The sequence below is a fragment of the Camelus bactrianus genome, chromosome 20 (genome assembly GCF_048773025.1).
Source record: "Camelus bactrianus isolate YW-2024 breed Bactrian camel chromosome 20, ASM4877302v1, whole genome shotgun sequence".
NCBI classification, from domain to species: domain Eukaryota; kingdom Metazoa; phylum Chordata; class Mammalia; order Artiodactyla; family Camelidae; genus Camelus; species Camelus bactrianus.
In genome coordinates this window covers 13,820,269-13,838,029 of record NC_133558.1, presented here as the reverse complement: position 1 = coordinate 13,838,029, position 17,761 = coordinate 13,820,269, and the positions used below count along the sequence as shown (strand labels likewise).

The 17,761-nt window shown below is 37.9% G+C and overlaps 1 protein-coding gene across 7 annotated transcripts in view; it reads right to left on the bottom strand.

The window, feature by feature from the left end:
- Positions 1-17,761, bottom strand: part of CDKAL1 (CDKAL1 threonylcarbamoyladenosine tRNA methylthiotransferase) — a 721,370-nt gene that overhangs the window by 387,387 nt on the left and 316,222 nt on the right. For all 7 annotated transcript variants that reach the window (XR_012500987.1, XM_010974252.3, XM_010974251.3 and 4 more), the window contains one exon: positions 10,920-11,086. Coding sequence is in view for 6 of the 7 variants with exons in the window: in XM_010974252.3 (XP_010972554.2) it covers positions 10,920-11,086 (167 nt within the window). In the remaining variant the exon portion in view is untranslated. The remainder of the gene's footprint in view (positions 1-10,919; positions 11,087-17,761) is intronic.

Sequence of the window (17,761 nt, the reverse complement as noted above, 5' to 3'; positions counted from 1 at the left end):
TCCCTGTGCTATACGGTAGGTCCTTACTGTTTATCTATTTTATGTACAGTAATGTATAACTATTAATCCCAATCTCCTAATCTATCCCTCCCCTCCATTTTCCCCCCGGTAACCACAGTTTGTTTTCTATGTCCGTGAGTCTATTTCTGGTTTGCAGACTTTATTGAATTAATTAAGAAAAATCACTAAACAAACAAACAAACAACAACATCAATAATAAACCCTGAGCAGAGAAGAGTAACTGATTTCTAGAGCTGTCACATTTATCTTTAAAAGTATATTTAAATGTCTAGTTTTTAACAAAAGTTGTGACACATGAAAAACACACAGGAAAAAAAGCAATTAATAGAAACTCTCCCAGCAAAGGCCCAAACATTGGACATACTAGACAATGACTTTAAATCATCATTTTAAATATGTTTGAAGAAGTAAAGCAAGTCATTTTTAAAGAACTAAAGAAAAGCATGAGAATGATGTCTCACTGAATAAAGAATATCAATAATGAGCCAGAAATTATGAAAAATAACCAGACAGAATTTCTAGTGTGAAAAGTAAAAGAACTGAAATTAAAAATTCAGGTAGGGAGGGTATTGCCCAGTGTTAGGGTGTGCACTCAGCATGCACAAGGTCCTGGGTTCAATCCCCAGTACCTGCATTAAAATGAATAAACCTAATTATATACCTTCCCAAATAAATAAATAAATAAATATATAAAAATTCACTGAAGGGGCTCAGCAGGAGATTTGAGCAGGCAGAAGAAAGAATAAGCAAACTTGAAGACAAAAATTGAGACTACTTGGTCTGAGAAACAGAGAAAAAAAAAGAATGAATAAAAATTAACAGTGCCTCAGAAATCTGTGGGACACCACAAGCACGCTAACATACACATAATATGAATTCCAGAGGGAAAGAAAAAGGCAGAAAAATATCTGAAGAAATAATGGCCCCAAACTCTGAAATGTGAAGAAAAATATTCATCTACACAACCGAGAAGCTCTACGAACTCTAAGTAGGATAAATTCAAAGAGATCTGTACCCAGCTATCTCACAAACTGCCAAAAGACAAAGGAATCTTGACAACAGACAAGCAGCTCATCATGTATGATGGATACTCAGGAAGATTAGCAGTTGGTATCTCATCACAAATCAGAGGCCAGAAGGCAGTGGAATGACGTATTCAAAGTGATGAAAAAAAGACTTTCAACCAAGAATTCTATATTCAGAGAAGCCATCCTTCAAAACTGAAGAAAAAGCTAAGATATTCCCAGATAACAAAACCTGAGAGAATACATTGCTAGGAGACCTGTGTTAGAAATACTAAACGGAGTCCTTCAGGCTGAAATGAAAGGACACTAGACAGTAACTTCAATCCACGCGAAGAAAGAAAGCGCACAGTTAAAGGTAACCACAAAGCAAACATAAAACACAGTATAAATGTGGGTTTTGGTCGTAACTCTTGTTTTTATATTTCCTAACTTAAAAGCCAACTACATAAAGCACTAATTATTAATGTGCTGATAGGTGTACATTTCAGGAAGATATAATTTGTATGGCATTATCAGCACAAAGAAAGGGAGAGGGAATTAAGCTACATATAGAGGCAAAGATTTGTACACTATTATAAAGTTGATACTAAGATTAAGGTAACCACTAAGAAAATGACTTTGAAAACTATGTATGTATGTATGTACATAAATGAATTAAAATGGCACACTAGAGAGTATTTACCACAAAAGAGGGCTATTGTAGGTTGAATTCTGTGTCACAAAAAGATACGTTGAAATCATCATCCCCGGTGCCTGTGATATGGCCTTATTTGGAAATAGGGTCTTTGCAGATGTAATCAAGTTTAAATGGGGTCATACTGAATTAGGGTGGACTCTAATCCAATGACTAGTGTCCTTATAAAAAGGAGGAAATTCAGCCACAGAGAGAGGAAATCAACATGTTAAAACTGAACAGAGATCACAGTGATCTCAGCCAAGGAATGCCAAGGACGGCCAGCCACCACCAGAAGCTAGGAGAGAGGACCAGGGCAGATTCCTCCTCAGAGCCTCCAGAAGGAATTAACCCTGCCAGCACTTTGACTGGGGACCTCTGGTCTCCCAAACTGTAAGAGAATAAATTTCTGTTTTTTTTAAGCTACTCAGTTTGTGGCACTTTGTTACAACCACCTTAGGAAACTAATATAAAGGCAGTGAAAGAGGAACAGAGGAACCAAAAAAATAACAAAGATCTGTTGAGTGGGAAAAGGAAGCTGGAAAATACAGTAGCAAATTAATGAAAAGATTAATGTCTGAAATATCAAATGATCCGTATTTAGGCTGATATTCCAGAGGACACTACACAATAAAAATTGACATAAAGCTTGCTTTTTAGAGCTATTTTAACATGTGACTATGAAAGTTATTTCTTTGGTGCCATATATGAGAGACAGACCGATCCACAATATTTTCTCTAATCAAACAGTACTTCGCATGTAGCAAACTTTTCACAGTGATTTTTAAAAACAGAAAAATTCATGCTATAAAAAGAGACAATTTTTTGCCCCTAAACTAATGAACTGGAGAACTTACAGTACTACTGTAAACAGTTTGACTTCTCTGGTCCACATGCAGCATCCTCTGATGCTAAAAATTATTTGTTACACATACACCATTCATGTCCATTATAATCTGATAGTTCTGTTTCAACACATACAAATAAAGGAGTTCTTAATAATTAAAAAACCCTATGTTCTCAATTTAGGACACAATCATCATTTACTGTTAAATGACATTAAAGAGCTCTGGACTTAAAATTTGAAAGCTTAACATTTTCATGTGGGTTATTTTTACAGTAGGCAAAGGAAGATGTGGGGAAAAGAACAGATGCATATTAGATCTAAAAACAATACACTATTTAGTAGATTAAAAATAAATAGAAGCAAGCTAAGGAACTACATTTTACTTTCTGAAAAATATGCAGAATGTCCCTCAACTATTCTATGAACCATTAACTTCATTACCAACCTTTCTGTTCTACACCATGAATCACCTGAAAATTCCATTACCCACCTGATATAAAATATGAAGATTTCATTTTACTAAGTGCTGAATTAGCAAGTGCCTAGGGTAGCCTTTCATAGGCTATCAGAGCAAAGAAATCAATATAGAAATGATCCTAGTATCAAAAGAAAAGTATAAAGGAAAAACTGCACCAATTGCCTTATGTCTTGGCCCTTCTCCGTGCTTATGAGGGAAAGTCAAAAGCAGCTTTTCTCAATGGTTTGAACATAACTGACTTCCTAAATTAATGAGGAAGATAAGGCCCACAGACAGTGTATTGTGGAGTTTGAACCATACTAATTTTGACAGGTGGCATGGAAGCCTTCTCAGCTACTCCTGTGAAATTAAGGATTCAGGGAATGGCAATGCGAAATGCCTTTTAAGATGCAAATTAAACCATACACATATCTCATGCCCTCCTTTATAAACTGACATGTACACGAGAACACTAAAAGATGAAGTAGGAATATTTGTACTCCACAATGAAAATATGTAAATTTCCAGGCTTCCAGTATTTCATATAATTCTGAAATATTAGAGTATTCTGCTTTGTTAAAAGATACACACACACACAATTCCATATATTGCACTATGACATCAGTTTCTTTATAAAGCATTTGCTGAGGCCTTTTCACTTATCATCTTGACACACATTTTATCCCTATGTCCCTATGTTCTTTTCCTCTCAGGAAAATGGTCATTTTCTTTTGGGAAAGAATATAAATATGTCACTGGATTTCATCAGCAATATTCAATAACTAAGGCCAATGGCAAGAGAAAAAATGATGACATTAGTGGTTGTGAAGTTCAGATAGTTTTTACCACAAAGTGGATTAAAGCATATTATGATAACCAAAACCAGTTTGACCATTTATACTCCTACGCTGGGTCTAGACTGGTAATTTAGAAATTGTAACTGAGGGCATCAGTGAGGCCAACAGGTCAGGCCTCTGTTTAAATTATCGATGGCCATATAAAAAAAATTTTAAAACAAGGTATTTTCCATTGTTCTCCCCAAGAAGACAGAGGTACCCAATAGTTTCAACATGAGAAACATTCATCCACAAAATAGTTCATTTTTCCCCTAAAAACATACCTGGGATGATAAGCATAAAATAAGATTCCTGATGAAACTGAGTGTATGGCTGTGAGGACAGCAACAGAGTCACGTGCCAAGATCAACTCTATCTATTCATTGAGTTCATCTCGTTTCTGGGTGCTCTGGCCTGCGTGTTATCAGGAGGCTGAATCATCCAGAATATGACAAACTGAATCTCAGTATTAAGAAGGAGGAAGCTATGAACGTTTTACTGGCGGGCTGTTGAGTTCAAGCAAAGCTGAGGATTCTTGGGCAGGGCTGGAGTGTTAGGGGTAGAAGACTGAACAGGAACAAGTGAGGCTCACAGGAACAAACAGGCTGTGATACAAGTATGTGCACACATGCAAATGTTTTAGTACAAGGGCCGGACTGAAGCTTTGCTGATGCTCAGATCCAAATCCACCCAGGAAGGAGCAGAGCTGGCGCTGTGGTTGGCGGGGGTGGGGAGGTAGAACCTGCAACCATGTTTATGCAGAGCAGTATTTCAACTTCATGGTTTATCAGGAGTCAAGTCATTGGGCAAACAGGGCTAGGGCACAGCCTCCATCCTCATCTTCCCTTCCAGGGAGGCTGTTCGCAGCTGAGAATTAGGCCTGATAAACTTTTCATCAAGAATATGAATCCTTTTCATATTTGATGAAGGATTCCTCTCCTGAAATTTTCAGAGAGGTACCAACTTTGGTTTCCTGTTTCTGAGGTTTCACTGACGTCTTGAAATCTATTCACAAGTGCCAGGTTATGAATGAAGTAGAAAAAAAAAAAAAAAGAAAAAAGAAAGAAAGAAAGTGCTGATGATCATAGTCAGTGAGAAACTGGGTGCCAACAGTCACATCATACCACACACGACAAGTCCCAAAAGCTACAGTACACGGAGGGCAGAAATAAAGGATTTTTCTGTCCATTTTCTTGCTCAGAATAAATCATCTAGCATGTCCTTCTATTTACCAAAAGGGTGAAATATTTTGTCCCTAACAGCACAAAACCTCTTTGCATATTTTTCTATTATTCTGGAAAGTATAAGCCATAAGGAAAAAAAAAGTTTAAAGACCCCATGTGAACTGTTGACTTCAGTTTGGAAATTCTGTATTCCTTTGATGAAACATAAGCACAGCAGGTACTGAGTTTGATATTATTTTGACACTATGAGGCATTTTTCAAAAGTCTGCCAAGCCAAACATACTATTAATGTCCATAAATTACCATGCAGCGAAAGTCCTTGACAGATACCTACTTTCTTCTACCAGATAAATTAACTTTGCTAAATATGCAATTAGAGTAGGACTTAAAGTCATTTAAATAAAAGTAAATATACAAAAATCACAGGTGGCAGGAAACTGACTTGTAGTGACTACCAGATTTCTCAACCCAAAACACCTGGAACATCTAAAACATCACTATGATTAACTTTACACAATGTAACATATATAATATATATAATAGCAACATACTAAATGTAAATCTTGCAAAATATTGTACATTTTTAACTCAAGTTAAATAAAATGTAGCATATTAATGTGAATATATGTGTCAATATGTTTCAGCAATATTTTACAGAATATAGTAATAAGTTAAAAGATAACCAATTTGCTTTATTCATATTGTGAGTGTAGGAAAAGTCCTTAATATCAAGCATTTGCACTCCAGATTAATCAACTTGCTCTCTCTGGACCAGGCTGTAAGTGATGCACTGAAATTCTGATATGAATTTAAGACACACAGGAATCTAAAAGAAAGACAACAGTTCTTTTAAATTATTCATAACACACAGAGAACCAGAACAGCTCTGATAAATAAAATCCACTGATAATTCCCATATCCCTTACTGGTCAATAGCTTTAATATCTTTTCCCTACCAGCCAACCCATAAAACGAAAAACAAGACAAACTGCCTGATTTTAATTTCTCCTCCTTTTCCAGCCACTGCTGACTTCCCCGATGGAGATTATAAAAAGCAGTGAAAGCTAAGAAGCAGGAAGGAGAAGAGAGAGGCTAAGAGCCTAGATAATCTACAAGCTCAATAATCAGACAATGACCTCATTTGCTGTAGGTAGTCCTAAAGATACTATCACTGTGATACTTCAGCAGGGCGAATAACTAAAACACATCCCTTAGATGGATCCCGCCCCCACCGTCCAGAACAGCTCCACAGAAGTGTGACTCATAAGTGAGGAACACATGTGACAATCATCCACAAACTCTTCTAAAACGAGATGCTCAGCCCGGATATGAAGACAGCTCAGGATATATAAGACACACAGTCAACGAACAGCTCAACTTAGAGCCATCACATCACTCCACACACATTTATTAAGCGCATGTTATCACAGGCGCTGAAATGCAAAGACCAAGGATACGATACAGCCTCTCCCTAAAGATAACAGTTTTGTGGGATTTAAATGTAAATAAGTAGTCCTGAGGCACCAGGATGAGTGCCGACAGAGATACGCTGGACAGCGCCTGACAGCATGGAAGGAATCTGGGACGGTCTCGTGGAAGACGCAGTATAGGAGAAAGCATTTTAAGTCAGACAAGATTAGAAACGAGTTCAGCTGTCAATTCGTTATGCAATTTGGCCAATTATTAAAGCTTGCTAAGACTTGGCTTCTCAATCAATGAAATAAGGATAATAATTTCTATATGGCTAGCTGATTTTAAGAAGGAAAAGACATGAAGTGTATAAAGCAAGTCACATGGTTTCTAGAAAATAACAGGAACCTGAGAAATTGTACTGGTCTTATTACGATTCTATTACAAAGTCTGGGAAAAAGTTCCCAGTGTTTTCTGGTGCCTGGTTACCAGTAACCATTGTATCACTGTCACTGGCCACATCACCCCTTGGTGGGTTCATATGCATTATGTTCAGTCTGAACTAATATTTTAGCTGTGGATACCTACAACTCAGAAGGCAAAACTAAGCAAGGTAGTTTCACGAGTAATCAAATTCACAAGCTGCTCCACCTAGAAGGTCAGAGTTCATTAAAAAGAAATATGCCAGCATTATTATCTCAGCGATATCAACAGGAAAGCAAACACAGAGGGCAAGTGTCTCTTATTTGCCACTACAGGGGCAAGATATTAGTCAACATAAGTAGTAGCAAATATTAGTATATCTGATTAACTCAGGACCACCAACTGTCATGTGGTGAGTGTGAAATGGGAAAAAGTTAGAGTAAACATAGCAGGAGTATGAAATGGTTTTAAAAAATGCAAGCTACATAGGAAGCATCATAAGGGTAGTAAAGGGAAGAGAGAACAGAGATGTAATGGAAGAAGCATCTTGAGGACCCTGTAGGTCGTGAGCGAGAGCTCTTTATCCTAAGGGTAATCAAGAGGCATCACAGACTTAAAATGAGGCAATAAAAGCTTTTTAAATCTACTGTTTTATCTATTGTTTCTACCTCATATCCAAATTTAGTAAGTATTAGATAAGGTTATCATTTTGTTTCTTCAGTTGCAGGGTGTTTTCCCACCAAATATACACACGTTTGAGGTATCTTTGTCAGCTATATCGTCATTTAAAATAAATCTCATATTGTTTTTAAGGCAGTGACAAGTTAAAAATAGGTTTGTAGACGTTCCAATCAGATACTTGACCTGCCTGCCTGATAGGGATTAAGAATTCTCCCTCCCTTCCTTGTATTCATTACACCTTTATTCAGCATCTGCTATAACAAAGTGCCACACATAACGCCAGGCTCTCGATTAGAACTTAAACGTGCATCCTGTATTAAGTGTAATATGCATCTTCTGTTCTTAGGAAGATTTAAGAAAACGTATTTTCAACAGATCTAACTTTCCTCGTCATACGTTTAAATAATGATAGAAACTCTGGTATTCTCCTTTAAATGATTTCCCCTTTAAACTGTTCAGTTAAAAAAAAAACTGGTAAAAGAGATGAAAAAAAATTCAAGAGTCAGGTGAAAGTGGAGAGAATAAAATGAAGAGGAAGGAGCGCAGCCAGCTGAAGGCTCTGTAATTGAAGTCTGCAGGATGAAGCATCTTCCAGAAACACAAGAAGGCTGGCTCCTATCAGTACAATTCTCCAGGACACTCACTCACAGCTTCCAAGTAGCTCTCAAGAGTGGCTTCCTTCTATTCCTACGTTTAAAAAAAAAAAAAAAACACACCACCTGTCATTCACTGGTGTTACTTTTTCCCCTTGTTTTCATCTTTTCTCCTGTTTCCTTTTTTTTTTATTGATGATCTCTCTTCAGCACTTTAGATAAGTCAAGTAATTTCTGCAGAGTGGTCTAAGCTTAGCGAGAGGAAAATGGGGAAACAGCATGCACTGGTGGGTGAGGCTCCCTGGGGGGGCTCCCTTTCCGAATGTTCTTTTTCACACCTGGAAGCCAGGGGTGCTGTGGAGCTCAGGTACCTTTCCTGGTACAGAAGGGTGTGTTTGTGGAACATTGCAGGCTCAAGGCTCTCCCGATAAGAGGAGGATGAGAAGAACCAACAAAGTGTGCAAATCCTATCAAAGCGACCAAGGAAGACTTGAAAAGCTCCTGCTTCCAGATGTCTAGGTCTTTGATTCTTGTACACTTTTGCTCATTTGTTTCATTTGGCTCTGTTTCCTCTGGACTGCTTTTTCCTTTGGTGTGGTCCAGGGGGACTGGATTACTCCCTGCTTATCAAGTGCAGAGAAATGGGTAGTTTTCTTTGGGACAAACCTCACCCTCGAGGCTCATTTACTTGGTCATCTGGTGTTGCCTCTTCTGGCCACAAGGTTAAGGCATCAAAGTTCAAGACTACAGTGGGCTTTACAATTTATTTCACAAAGAAGCCTCTTCCTTTATCCATCATTTTATGCATTCATTTACTGGGCGACTACTGGGTCGGGCAGGTCTGGAGACAGAAACGACTAGGTCCTTGCCTCGTGAAGATGACGATGTAGGAGGGAAGGCCAACGTTACAGATGTCTTAAAGCAAGAATGTTAACAAGCTAATGCTATGACAATCAGAACTTGTTATCACTCTAACCACAATCTATGAACCAAACACCTGGTGCTTTTCCAAGTAAAGTGCACCTTCTGTTGATTTTTAGAAGTTCTTCTGGAGCATCTATTCAGAGGTCAACAACTCCAGTACTGCGTTGGGTACTGAGCATTAGGGTTTGCAATAAAGACGACATTAAGTTTTGCAATCTTGCAATTAATTTAAGTGCTGAATTTATCCTAAGATGAACTAGGTTACTCATCTCAGAGCCAATACATGATTTTTCCCCCTTGTGTTTACTTCCCACCTTAACTTCTCTGACTCTAGCTACTCATGTTCCCTTGATCCTTGATGAGACTTTTTTAATCCATAGAAACTGGCACGTTATCAGCTGTGTACTGGCAGGGCTTCCTTGTCTTCCTACCAACCATACATGAGCACATCTCCTGGGCTTCATGATGCGGGCCTCACACTTACCACAAACATCCCAGGACTGCTACAGCTCTTAGCATATTTGATTTTTACAGAGAATCTTTTGCTTTTCCAAGTGTTGAGTCAGAGGGTTATGTAAAAATTGACATGCTTGCAACTTAATTTTTAAATAGCAAATCATAATTGTCCTACATTGTCCAAAGTACCAAAGTTAACATATAAATCACATGCATCTGTGTAGGATCTGGCTGGGAAAATGTGAGTAACAAAATTGAAATTTCTAAATTTCTTCATTACAGATTCCTAATTAACGATCAGATTGCGATCAACTCTGTTTTCCTTCTAAAACACATTGTTGAGATTAGAGTGGCTTTTCAGCAACAACCTCAACAAGTATAAGCCTTCAGATCAACAGAAACAATCTTTTAAATCTTTGAGCATTCATGCACATTTATGCATTAAATTTCAGTCACTATACTTGCTTTTAGAATTTTGCAATGTTGTTTTTCTGCACAAACTAACTGCAAAGAACACAGCTGATTAAAAATATGTGACTTGTTTCCATACTTGGCACATGACTTTTTAATGGCATTTATGAGATTTCTTATCCTTAACTATGAGCCTAATATTAAATAATAATCTTATTTCTCAAATAACACTCATGGATCCTAGCATCCTTCCATTTTAATGGATGCTCCCTTGTCCATATTCTTTGCTCATATTTATTGTGTCATTTGTCATCAAGTATCACAGTTACTTGCACACACGTCCACTTTTTTAGTTTAAAGATAAGCTACTTGAAGGGAGGCATCCTGATCCACGGAAGGTATAAAACTGATGCCAGGGCTCTCACATCATCATAACCCCTTTTTCATTGTGAGCACAAGACAACCAAGTGGAAGAATACTGAGCTCTACGTCTCTTTGATTTCACTTCGCCCTTAACTATCCCCAGACAAAGGGGTGAAATTTAAAACGTCCTTAAACTTTACAGCACAGTATCCTTGTAGGTGGGGCTAATTTCAGATAATGCAACGCTCACAGTTGGCTGCAAAATCAATGCAACGTATTAGCAGTCCTGAAACAGACAAGGGTTATAAGTGGAGGAATTGGGGCCAATTTATGCAATGGAAAACTGAAGGGCTGCAAAGAAACGAAGAACTGTGACAAGATGGCAAATACTGGAAAACCTCGGCAACATTAGTCAACAGTGAGGAAGTGAAAACAAGACGTGCAGACTGACAAAGAAGGGGACTTGAAATTCTCTATCCATTCTTGGTCACGTGGGACCACACACAAAACGTGACTGTGGTTTTAAGTGAAGCACATGTGACGGTGCTGAGGCTGCCACACTGTCCGGAATGGTTCGTGTCTGTGTCAGCAGGGAAATGGGGTGCTTCTCCTTACCTCCAGATGCTCTAAAATATAGGGCGGATTTGTCATGCCAAGCCTCAGCATTGCTCCCTCTGGAATCACTTCAACCAGCTTCCACAGTAGTGTGGGGAGACTGGTGCCAATATCTCTGCCATAAGCCCCTGTGTCTTCGCTGGTCAACCATATCTCACAAACGCCCTCTGTGAATCAAAGGAGATAATTAACAAATCTGTTGCAGAGCTGTTGCCTTCATCACACAGCTGCTCACCCTTTCTAATGCAGTATTTCTCAACACTATTATGCAGGCAGCCTGGGTATTCAATTGCAGAGAAAAAGCAGCTTATCCCACAGTGACACTGGGTTATTAAGTTCATTTTATGAACACCAGAGAGTAACAACAATGCTGTCAATTATCAGTGTATCCTATGGAGTGATTAACATTCACAGCCAATCAGTTCCTCCAGAGCACTCTGATCAAGACTAAAGCTTTAGCCCCAGCACAGAGAATACCTATTTTAATGAACAGCATAAGCCCCAGAACTAAAAACAGTCACTCCACAGGAAAGGTACTATCAACAGTTAACTCACTCATCAGTCTGTCACTAACCCAAGGAAAAATGTCAAGTGTAGTTAAGCTTTAACTCACGTATTATTAATTATAAGGTACCCATTTCTCCTGCAGTAACTATGCTCATTTGTTGTCTTTATTCAATTAGGAATAGACTGCACTGTATTGCTGCATTCAAAGGAGCTGGCTGCTTTATAAATGAAGTATTTGTGTTAGAAAACTCGTTTACTAAAAATAGGACAGGTTGCACCCTATATTCCATCAATCAGACTTTAGGAAAATGGATATATGTTTTACTGTTATCGTTTTTATAAAGAATCCTGACTTCAAACAGTTCAGCCTGCAATAACAGTCTTTCAAAAATCGAAAAGAAATACTTCTGGATAACCTAGTATTTAACATAAATAAAGCAGAGTTAGCAAGAGCCACCCAAGTTTTCATGGCATACAGAACTTTTCTGAGTGCATATTCAATTAAAGGATTAAAAAAAAAAGAATTTCATAAGGGGAATAAAAAAAGGATTAGCCTGTTTTAAACGGCCAAATGATTCACAAGGCCAAAACAATGAATTGGGCCTGTGAAATTTGTTCGTCCTAACGTGATTTGTTGCTTCTGAAGAATCTCAACACACACACACACACACACACACACACACACACGGCACACAAAGACGCCAGCCTGAACCAAAAGTATAGTTTCTAGGAAGAGTCCTAAAATTATAATTTTAAACTGGGTTTAGTTGACAGAACAGAAGAATTTCAAAAGTACATTTAAATATTCCTAACCAAGAGAGACAACAAATAAAACACACGGCATCCATGTGAACGTGAACTTAAAACTTACAGAATAAAAAAGCAAAAAGGAAAGATCTTCACTCTCTTTAACATGTTCCACTGAGGTGGAAAAATTTATACTGAAGTTAAGATCTCCAATCAGTATGCTTTCCTTTAGAATAAGAGATATATTTATTTTATCAAAAAGACTAGCCAACCTACATAGAAACGTGTTCACTTTTCCCCACTTGACTATCTCTCTGAGACAAGCATATTCTCACTGACACCCATATCGACATGGAAAATACAGGAACAGAAATAAAATTTACTTTTCCCTAATTAAAGAACAGGAGACATCAAAAAAACAGCTCCGTTTTAAAAGTCAGCGATAATTTTAGTATGAAAATCAGTACTGATATGAATAGATGGGTTTTCTTAATTTAAAGATGTAGTTTCCAAAATTAATAAAGCTTTACTTAGTTTTAATCATTTATTAAAAAGTTTTAACCTCAAAATACATAACCCAGAATGTCCACAGCTGTTTCTGTAGCTTTGTAGTTTTATAAATATTTTCTATACTCGGAGTAAATATTTTTCTATTAAAAAATAGGTTGCAATTAGTGGTATCATCTGTATCTTAATATTACATATGCCATCATACACTGGACTCAGACAACCCCCCCTTTTTAAAAAATCTTATCACAAAATCCACTCCAGGAAAAGAAATGGCTAAGTAACAACATAAATGGATTTTAAAACGCTCTGAAAGAGGTTATAAAAACAGGACATTATCCATGATTTTCCAGTTACTGGCATTTGAGCAACACAATATGAATATTTTAAAATGAACAGAATAATTTTAATTTATAATTTTTCCATCCAAATGGTTCCACGTTACGCCTTATGTAGAGAGAGCAAGTTCCTGGAACAGTGCCTTGCTGCTGCTAGATGAATACAGGAGGGGAAAAACCTCTATGAATAGGAATGGAAATAACATAACATCCCTGCAGAAAACAGCAGCCAGCTCTTGAAGCTGCATAGGTGGGGACCAATAGCCCCCTGGTGGGCTGAAACTTCAAATTAAATCACATAAAGAGGAAGCAGCTGTGACACTAAATCAGCAACAACAGGAATAACGGTCTTGACGTCTCCAAGATCAAGGCCACTAAAATGCTCTAATAGCAGCCTGCTCTAAAACACAAGGAAATGAGAAAACTGGTGCAAAACGTGAAATCCTTGGACTTTAGGAGAACCGTGCCTTGTCAATTCAATCCAAAAATTTGTCAGAGATGATTCTGCTCTTAATGTGAGAAAGTTCAGGTTTTGTAAGGTTCTGTTTCAAGCACAGATTCTAATGAGAGCTGATCCCTCACGTGGTTAGGATACAGAGAGCCATTTCGTAGTAAAAGAGAAGCTCCATGTGGAATCCCCACGCCTGACATCCTTTTCTCTGGGAAGCATTGTGATTATTCATAGTGCAAGCCGTTCCCATCAGGTCAGCTTGCAGATGAATTCACCAGGGAGCTGAAGGCTGCAGTCTGTAACCACAAATGGATATTGGGACACATGCATGCTTCTGGCTGCACACTTAACTGGCTATACTTATGGTCAGAGTGCTTGCCCTAAGCACCTTCATTCCAACAGGACTTCAGTTATGAGCTATGTTCCTTTGCACCTTCATTTCTTTCTTCGTCCATCAAACATTTATTACCTACTATGTGCCCCGCAGCTCTTCCAGTTCGTGACCGATATGTAATCATCATTCAACTTCTGTGACCTAAGACTGGCTATGACTCAGGAGCTGGCAAGAGGACACTGACAGACATCCTGGGAACTTCACACACATCCTTCTCAGGGGTGATGGTGGAGGGGTGGGTCCTGGAGAACACAGCTTTAGAAACCAAAATGAAGGGTGGACTGGGCGGGCTTGAAGTGGATATGACGTCAACCCCAGTGAGATAGATTCAGTCTGCACTATAACATGGATTTTGATTAATACGTGTCAGAAAAACAAACACATGAAAATGAAAAGGAGAAGCAGGCAGGAAGAACTGAGATAAGAGGAGTGAATGCCCAGTGAAAACTCCCATGCCTGTAAAAATAAATATGTGCAAAAAAAGAAAGTGGTGGGTAGAAAAGTGGGAGACAGAAAGGAGCTTTTTTTAAGCATCCAAGGAGAAATCTTACCATTTCCTAAAACTTCATCTACCTGACTTTTGTTCATGTTGCTTAAATTATTCAGTCAGACTTTTCTACCGAGCATTAGGTTCGTAAGATCACCTATCATTCTGCTGCTGTACTAATATTGGCATTTAAAAAAGCAGCAAATACTAAGAAGAAATGAAATGCATCTTACGAGGGAAAACTCTTTAAAAAGTTTAGTTATTGGAGTCCATTTTCATTTTACTCAAGTAATTATAAATCAGCCTATGGTTGAAATGCTATTTTTCTCTGAATGGAGAGCAACCTCGACAGCTGGATTCTGATCTCTGCTCCACAGTAATTTGAGATGGCAGAGGATGGAAAAAGTAGAAGACATAAAAGGTTAATAATAAAAGAAAGATAATATTCTCACTAATATAAGTCTCATGACAAAAAAAAAATCCTTTCTGAAAAAACACACTTTGCCAAAACTCAATTTCAAAAGATTATGACTTACTATAACTTCTCCTGTGTATGAGCTTCATTGTAACAAATTAAAATATGGGTGAAGATTGATTTCATCTGGTCAGAAGTGATAGTTCTCTACTAGCTTTTGCTTTATCATTGGGGAAAATTTCCACCATAATAAGTTGTTTCAATTATTCCATTATGAGTAGAGCCTCTAAAAATACAGATTGTAAAAATATAAAAACTGTAAACAGTGATTAATGGGATCAATAGTTAAAACACACCAGATGGCAAGAAAAGCCACATCAACTAGACATAATAGAAAGAGATCACCTCAAAATCTGCGAACTCTTCCTTCCTCAGAAGATGTGCTCTCTCCCCGCTTCTGTCCTGTACTCTCCATTACCAGCCTGGCCTTTCCCCTCCTTCGCCAATTCCATCCCCTAGTCTTTCCCCACCACCCACTCCAGCCTTCATCCTCCATTTCCTTCTATGGCCAATAAATAATATGAATTAAATATACATTATTTGTTATGTTTATTTAATATCCATTACATTCTCTGCTCTTAATTCCCCATTCTCTCTTTTAAGGGTCACAGAGTATAGTTACTCAATTTTCATGGGTGCTTTCTCCTTAAAAAATAATCTTGGGCAATTTAGAAATGAATATGACCCTCTGCCTAAACACTAGAAAGGTCACGGAAACTTCTTCAACAGCAACACTTACAATAATACAGATAGTCAGGCTTTGACGTGTTTAGCGTATTCATTTAATAGTGAATTAGACAACAGAACTCTCCTTAGGTCCCTTCTGATCCTATTACTGGACACTCAACGGTTTTACATTTTCCTTTTAGACAAAAAATGACTTAAATAACAGTTTTATTAAGGATAGCCCCCTAGCAGATTAATCAAGGCTATCTTTTAAAGAGCAACAATCACTGACAAATACCCAGGTAACAGGCCACCATAGAAGACAATTATTTATTGGCTAATTCTTCAATTATATCATGTTTATACTACTTTTTCAAACTTAAAAAAAAGTTTACTTGTGACCTGAAGGTCTTTTTCCTTTTTTTTGAACAATGTTAAATTTAAAGAAAAGTTTCAAGGACTATAATGAATACCTGTACCTCCTACACCTAGACCCATGAATGACATTCTGTCACACTGCTGAGCACTCTCCACATTCACAAATACATGGTTTTTTTTTGACTCATGTGAGAATTAGTTGCAGACATCATAGCACTTTACCCCTAAATATGCCAGCATATAGCTTCTGAAGTCGAGAACATTCTTCCTGACATTCTCACAACACAACCACTCCCCCAGGCAAATCTGACACTGGACGACACTGTAGTCAGAACTCTGCTTTGGCATATGCTGCTCCCTCTAAGATCCTTCCACTCTTCTTTGCATAATGAATACCTCGTCCAAGAAACTTTTTTGACCAACCAAACTAATTTAGATGCTCCTCTCCTGTGCTTCCAAGCATCTTGTGCAAAATTCTGGGCCACAATGCCTCGTAATTACTGGATTAATTGTGTGTCTCCCGATAGGATGCAAGCATCTCCCAGGCAGAGATGCAGAAACGTTACAAATACACTAGGCCTAGGACCTACTGTGGTGCACAGCACAGAGGAAGCACTCAATAAACTTGGTTCCATCAATCAATGTAGTTAATAAGATTGCGTTCGGTAAAAATGACCCATTACGTTTAATTCAGCTAACAATGGACTTGTTCCCACACGTGTATATGTAAATGTGTCTGTATGTACATGTGTGCATACACACACACACAGTATACACAGGAGTGTATTAGGTTCTGCATTAGGCAATAAGGCAATAGCAACATGAATTTTCTTTGGACAATATGAAAATGCAGCTTGAATGTTGCAAAGTGTGTTGCGTAGTCTCTTCAATTCTAAGCAATTTTGCCTAATGTTCCCTAGTACCCTATAGTGGTGGTGGGACAACACAGCAAGCGAATATAAACCATCTTTTTATTTAAAGGACAGATTTTCCACTTGCACCTAAGTTCAGATGGATCAAGTATCCATAAAACAATGAAGCTTTAAAATGATCTTTTTTAGTGCTTTAATAATAAGAGTTAACAGACAGTATTTCCAGAGCATCCAGACATCCAGGAGTACAGTCACACACAGGAAAACAGTTACTGGCAGAAACTGATGATGTTGCTGCTAAACAAAAACAACCTGTGTAATTCATTTCGTTTGAAAGGTCATAATCAGATAAAAGATTGTTTATTTCCATACTTCTACAAGAATTTGGAAATAATGGAAAGCTAAAAGCAAACCAAACACCACAAAAGGATGACCCGCTTTCTGCAAACAAGGCATCCGACTTCCCAGTCTCCAAAATCTACAATAAGCCTCAGTGAGGCAGATTCCGTTTATCCTCTTAATTCCAGTCTGCTCTGTTCCATACGCAGGCTTTTTAAACACCCCTAGAGAGAATCCAGGCAGCCGTGTCCATGAAAGGACCCGCTGGTGGTTCAGTAGGAGTGGGGAGAGACGTTGTTTTGTCTTAAAAAAAAAAAAATCACAACAGGCTTAACTCCCAGCAGTCCAAACAGTACAGATATAAAAGGAAGGAGGAAGAGGAAAAAAGATGGCCAGATGCCTGCAACACAGTACCCGTTCTCAGAAAAGATTAATATGAGCTGATCATGGTGACAGACAGAAATTTATCTAGATTTCAAGACAAACTCAAAGGGCTACAGAATAGTGTAGAGGGGAAAGGAAACTAACGAAGCAAAAGATTTTGTGTTATTTTGGCTAGTGAACTCAATTATAGAATGAAGAAAAAATAGAACGTAAATTTTAAATAGACCAGAACATTTTTATGACTAACAGTTTCTGGTCCAAAAGGTCTTTCTCAAAAGTGACCTCCACCAAATCTAC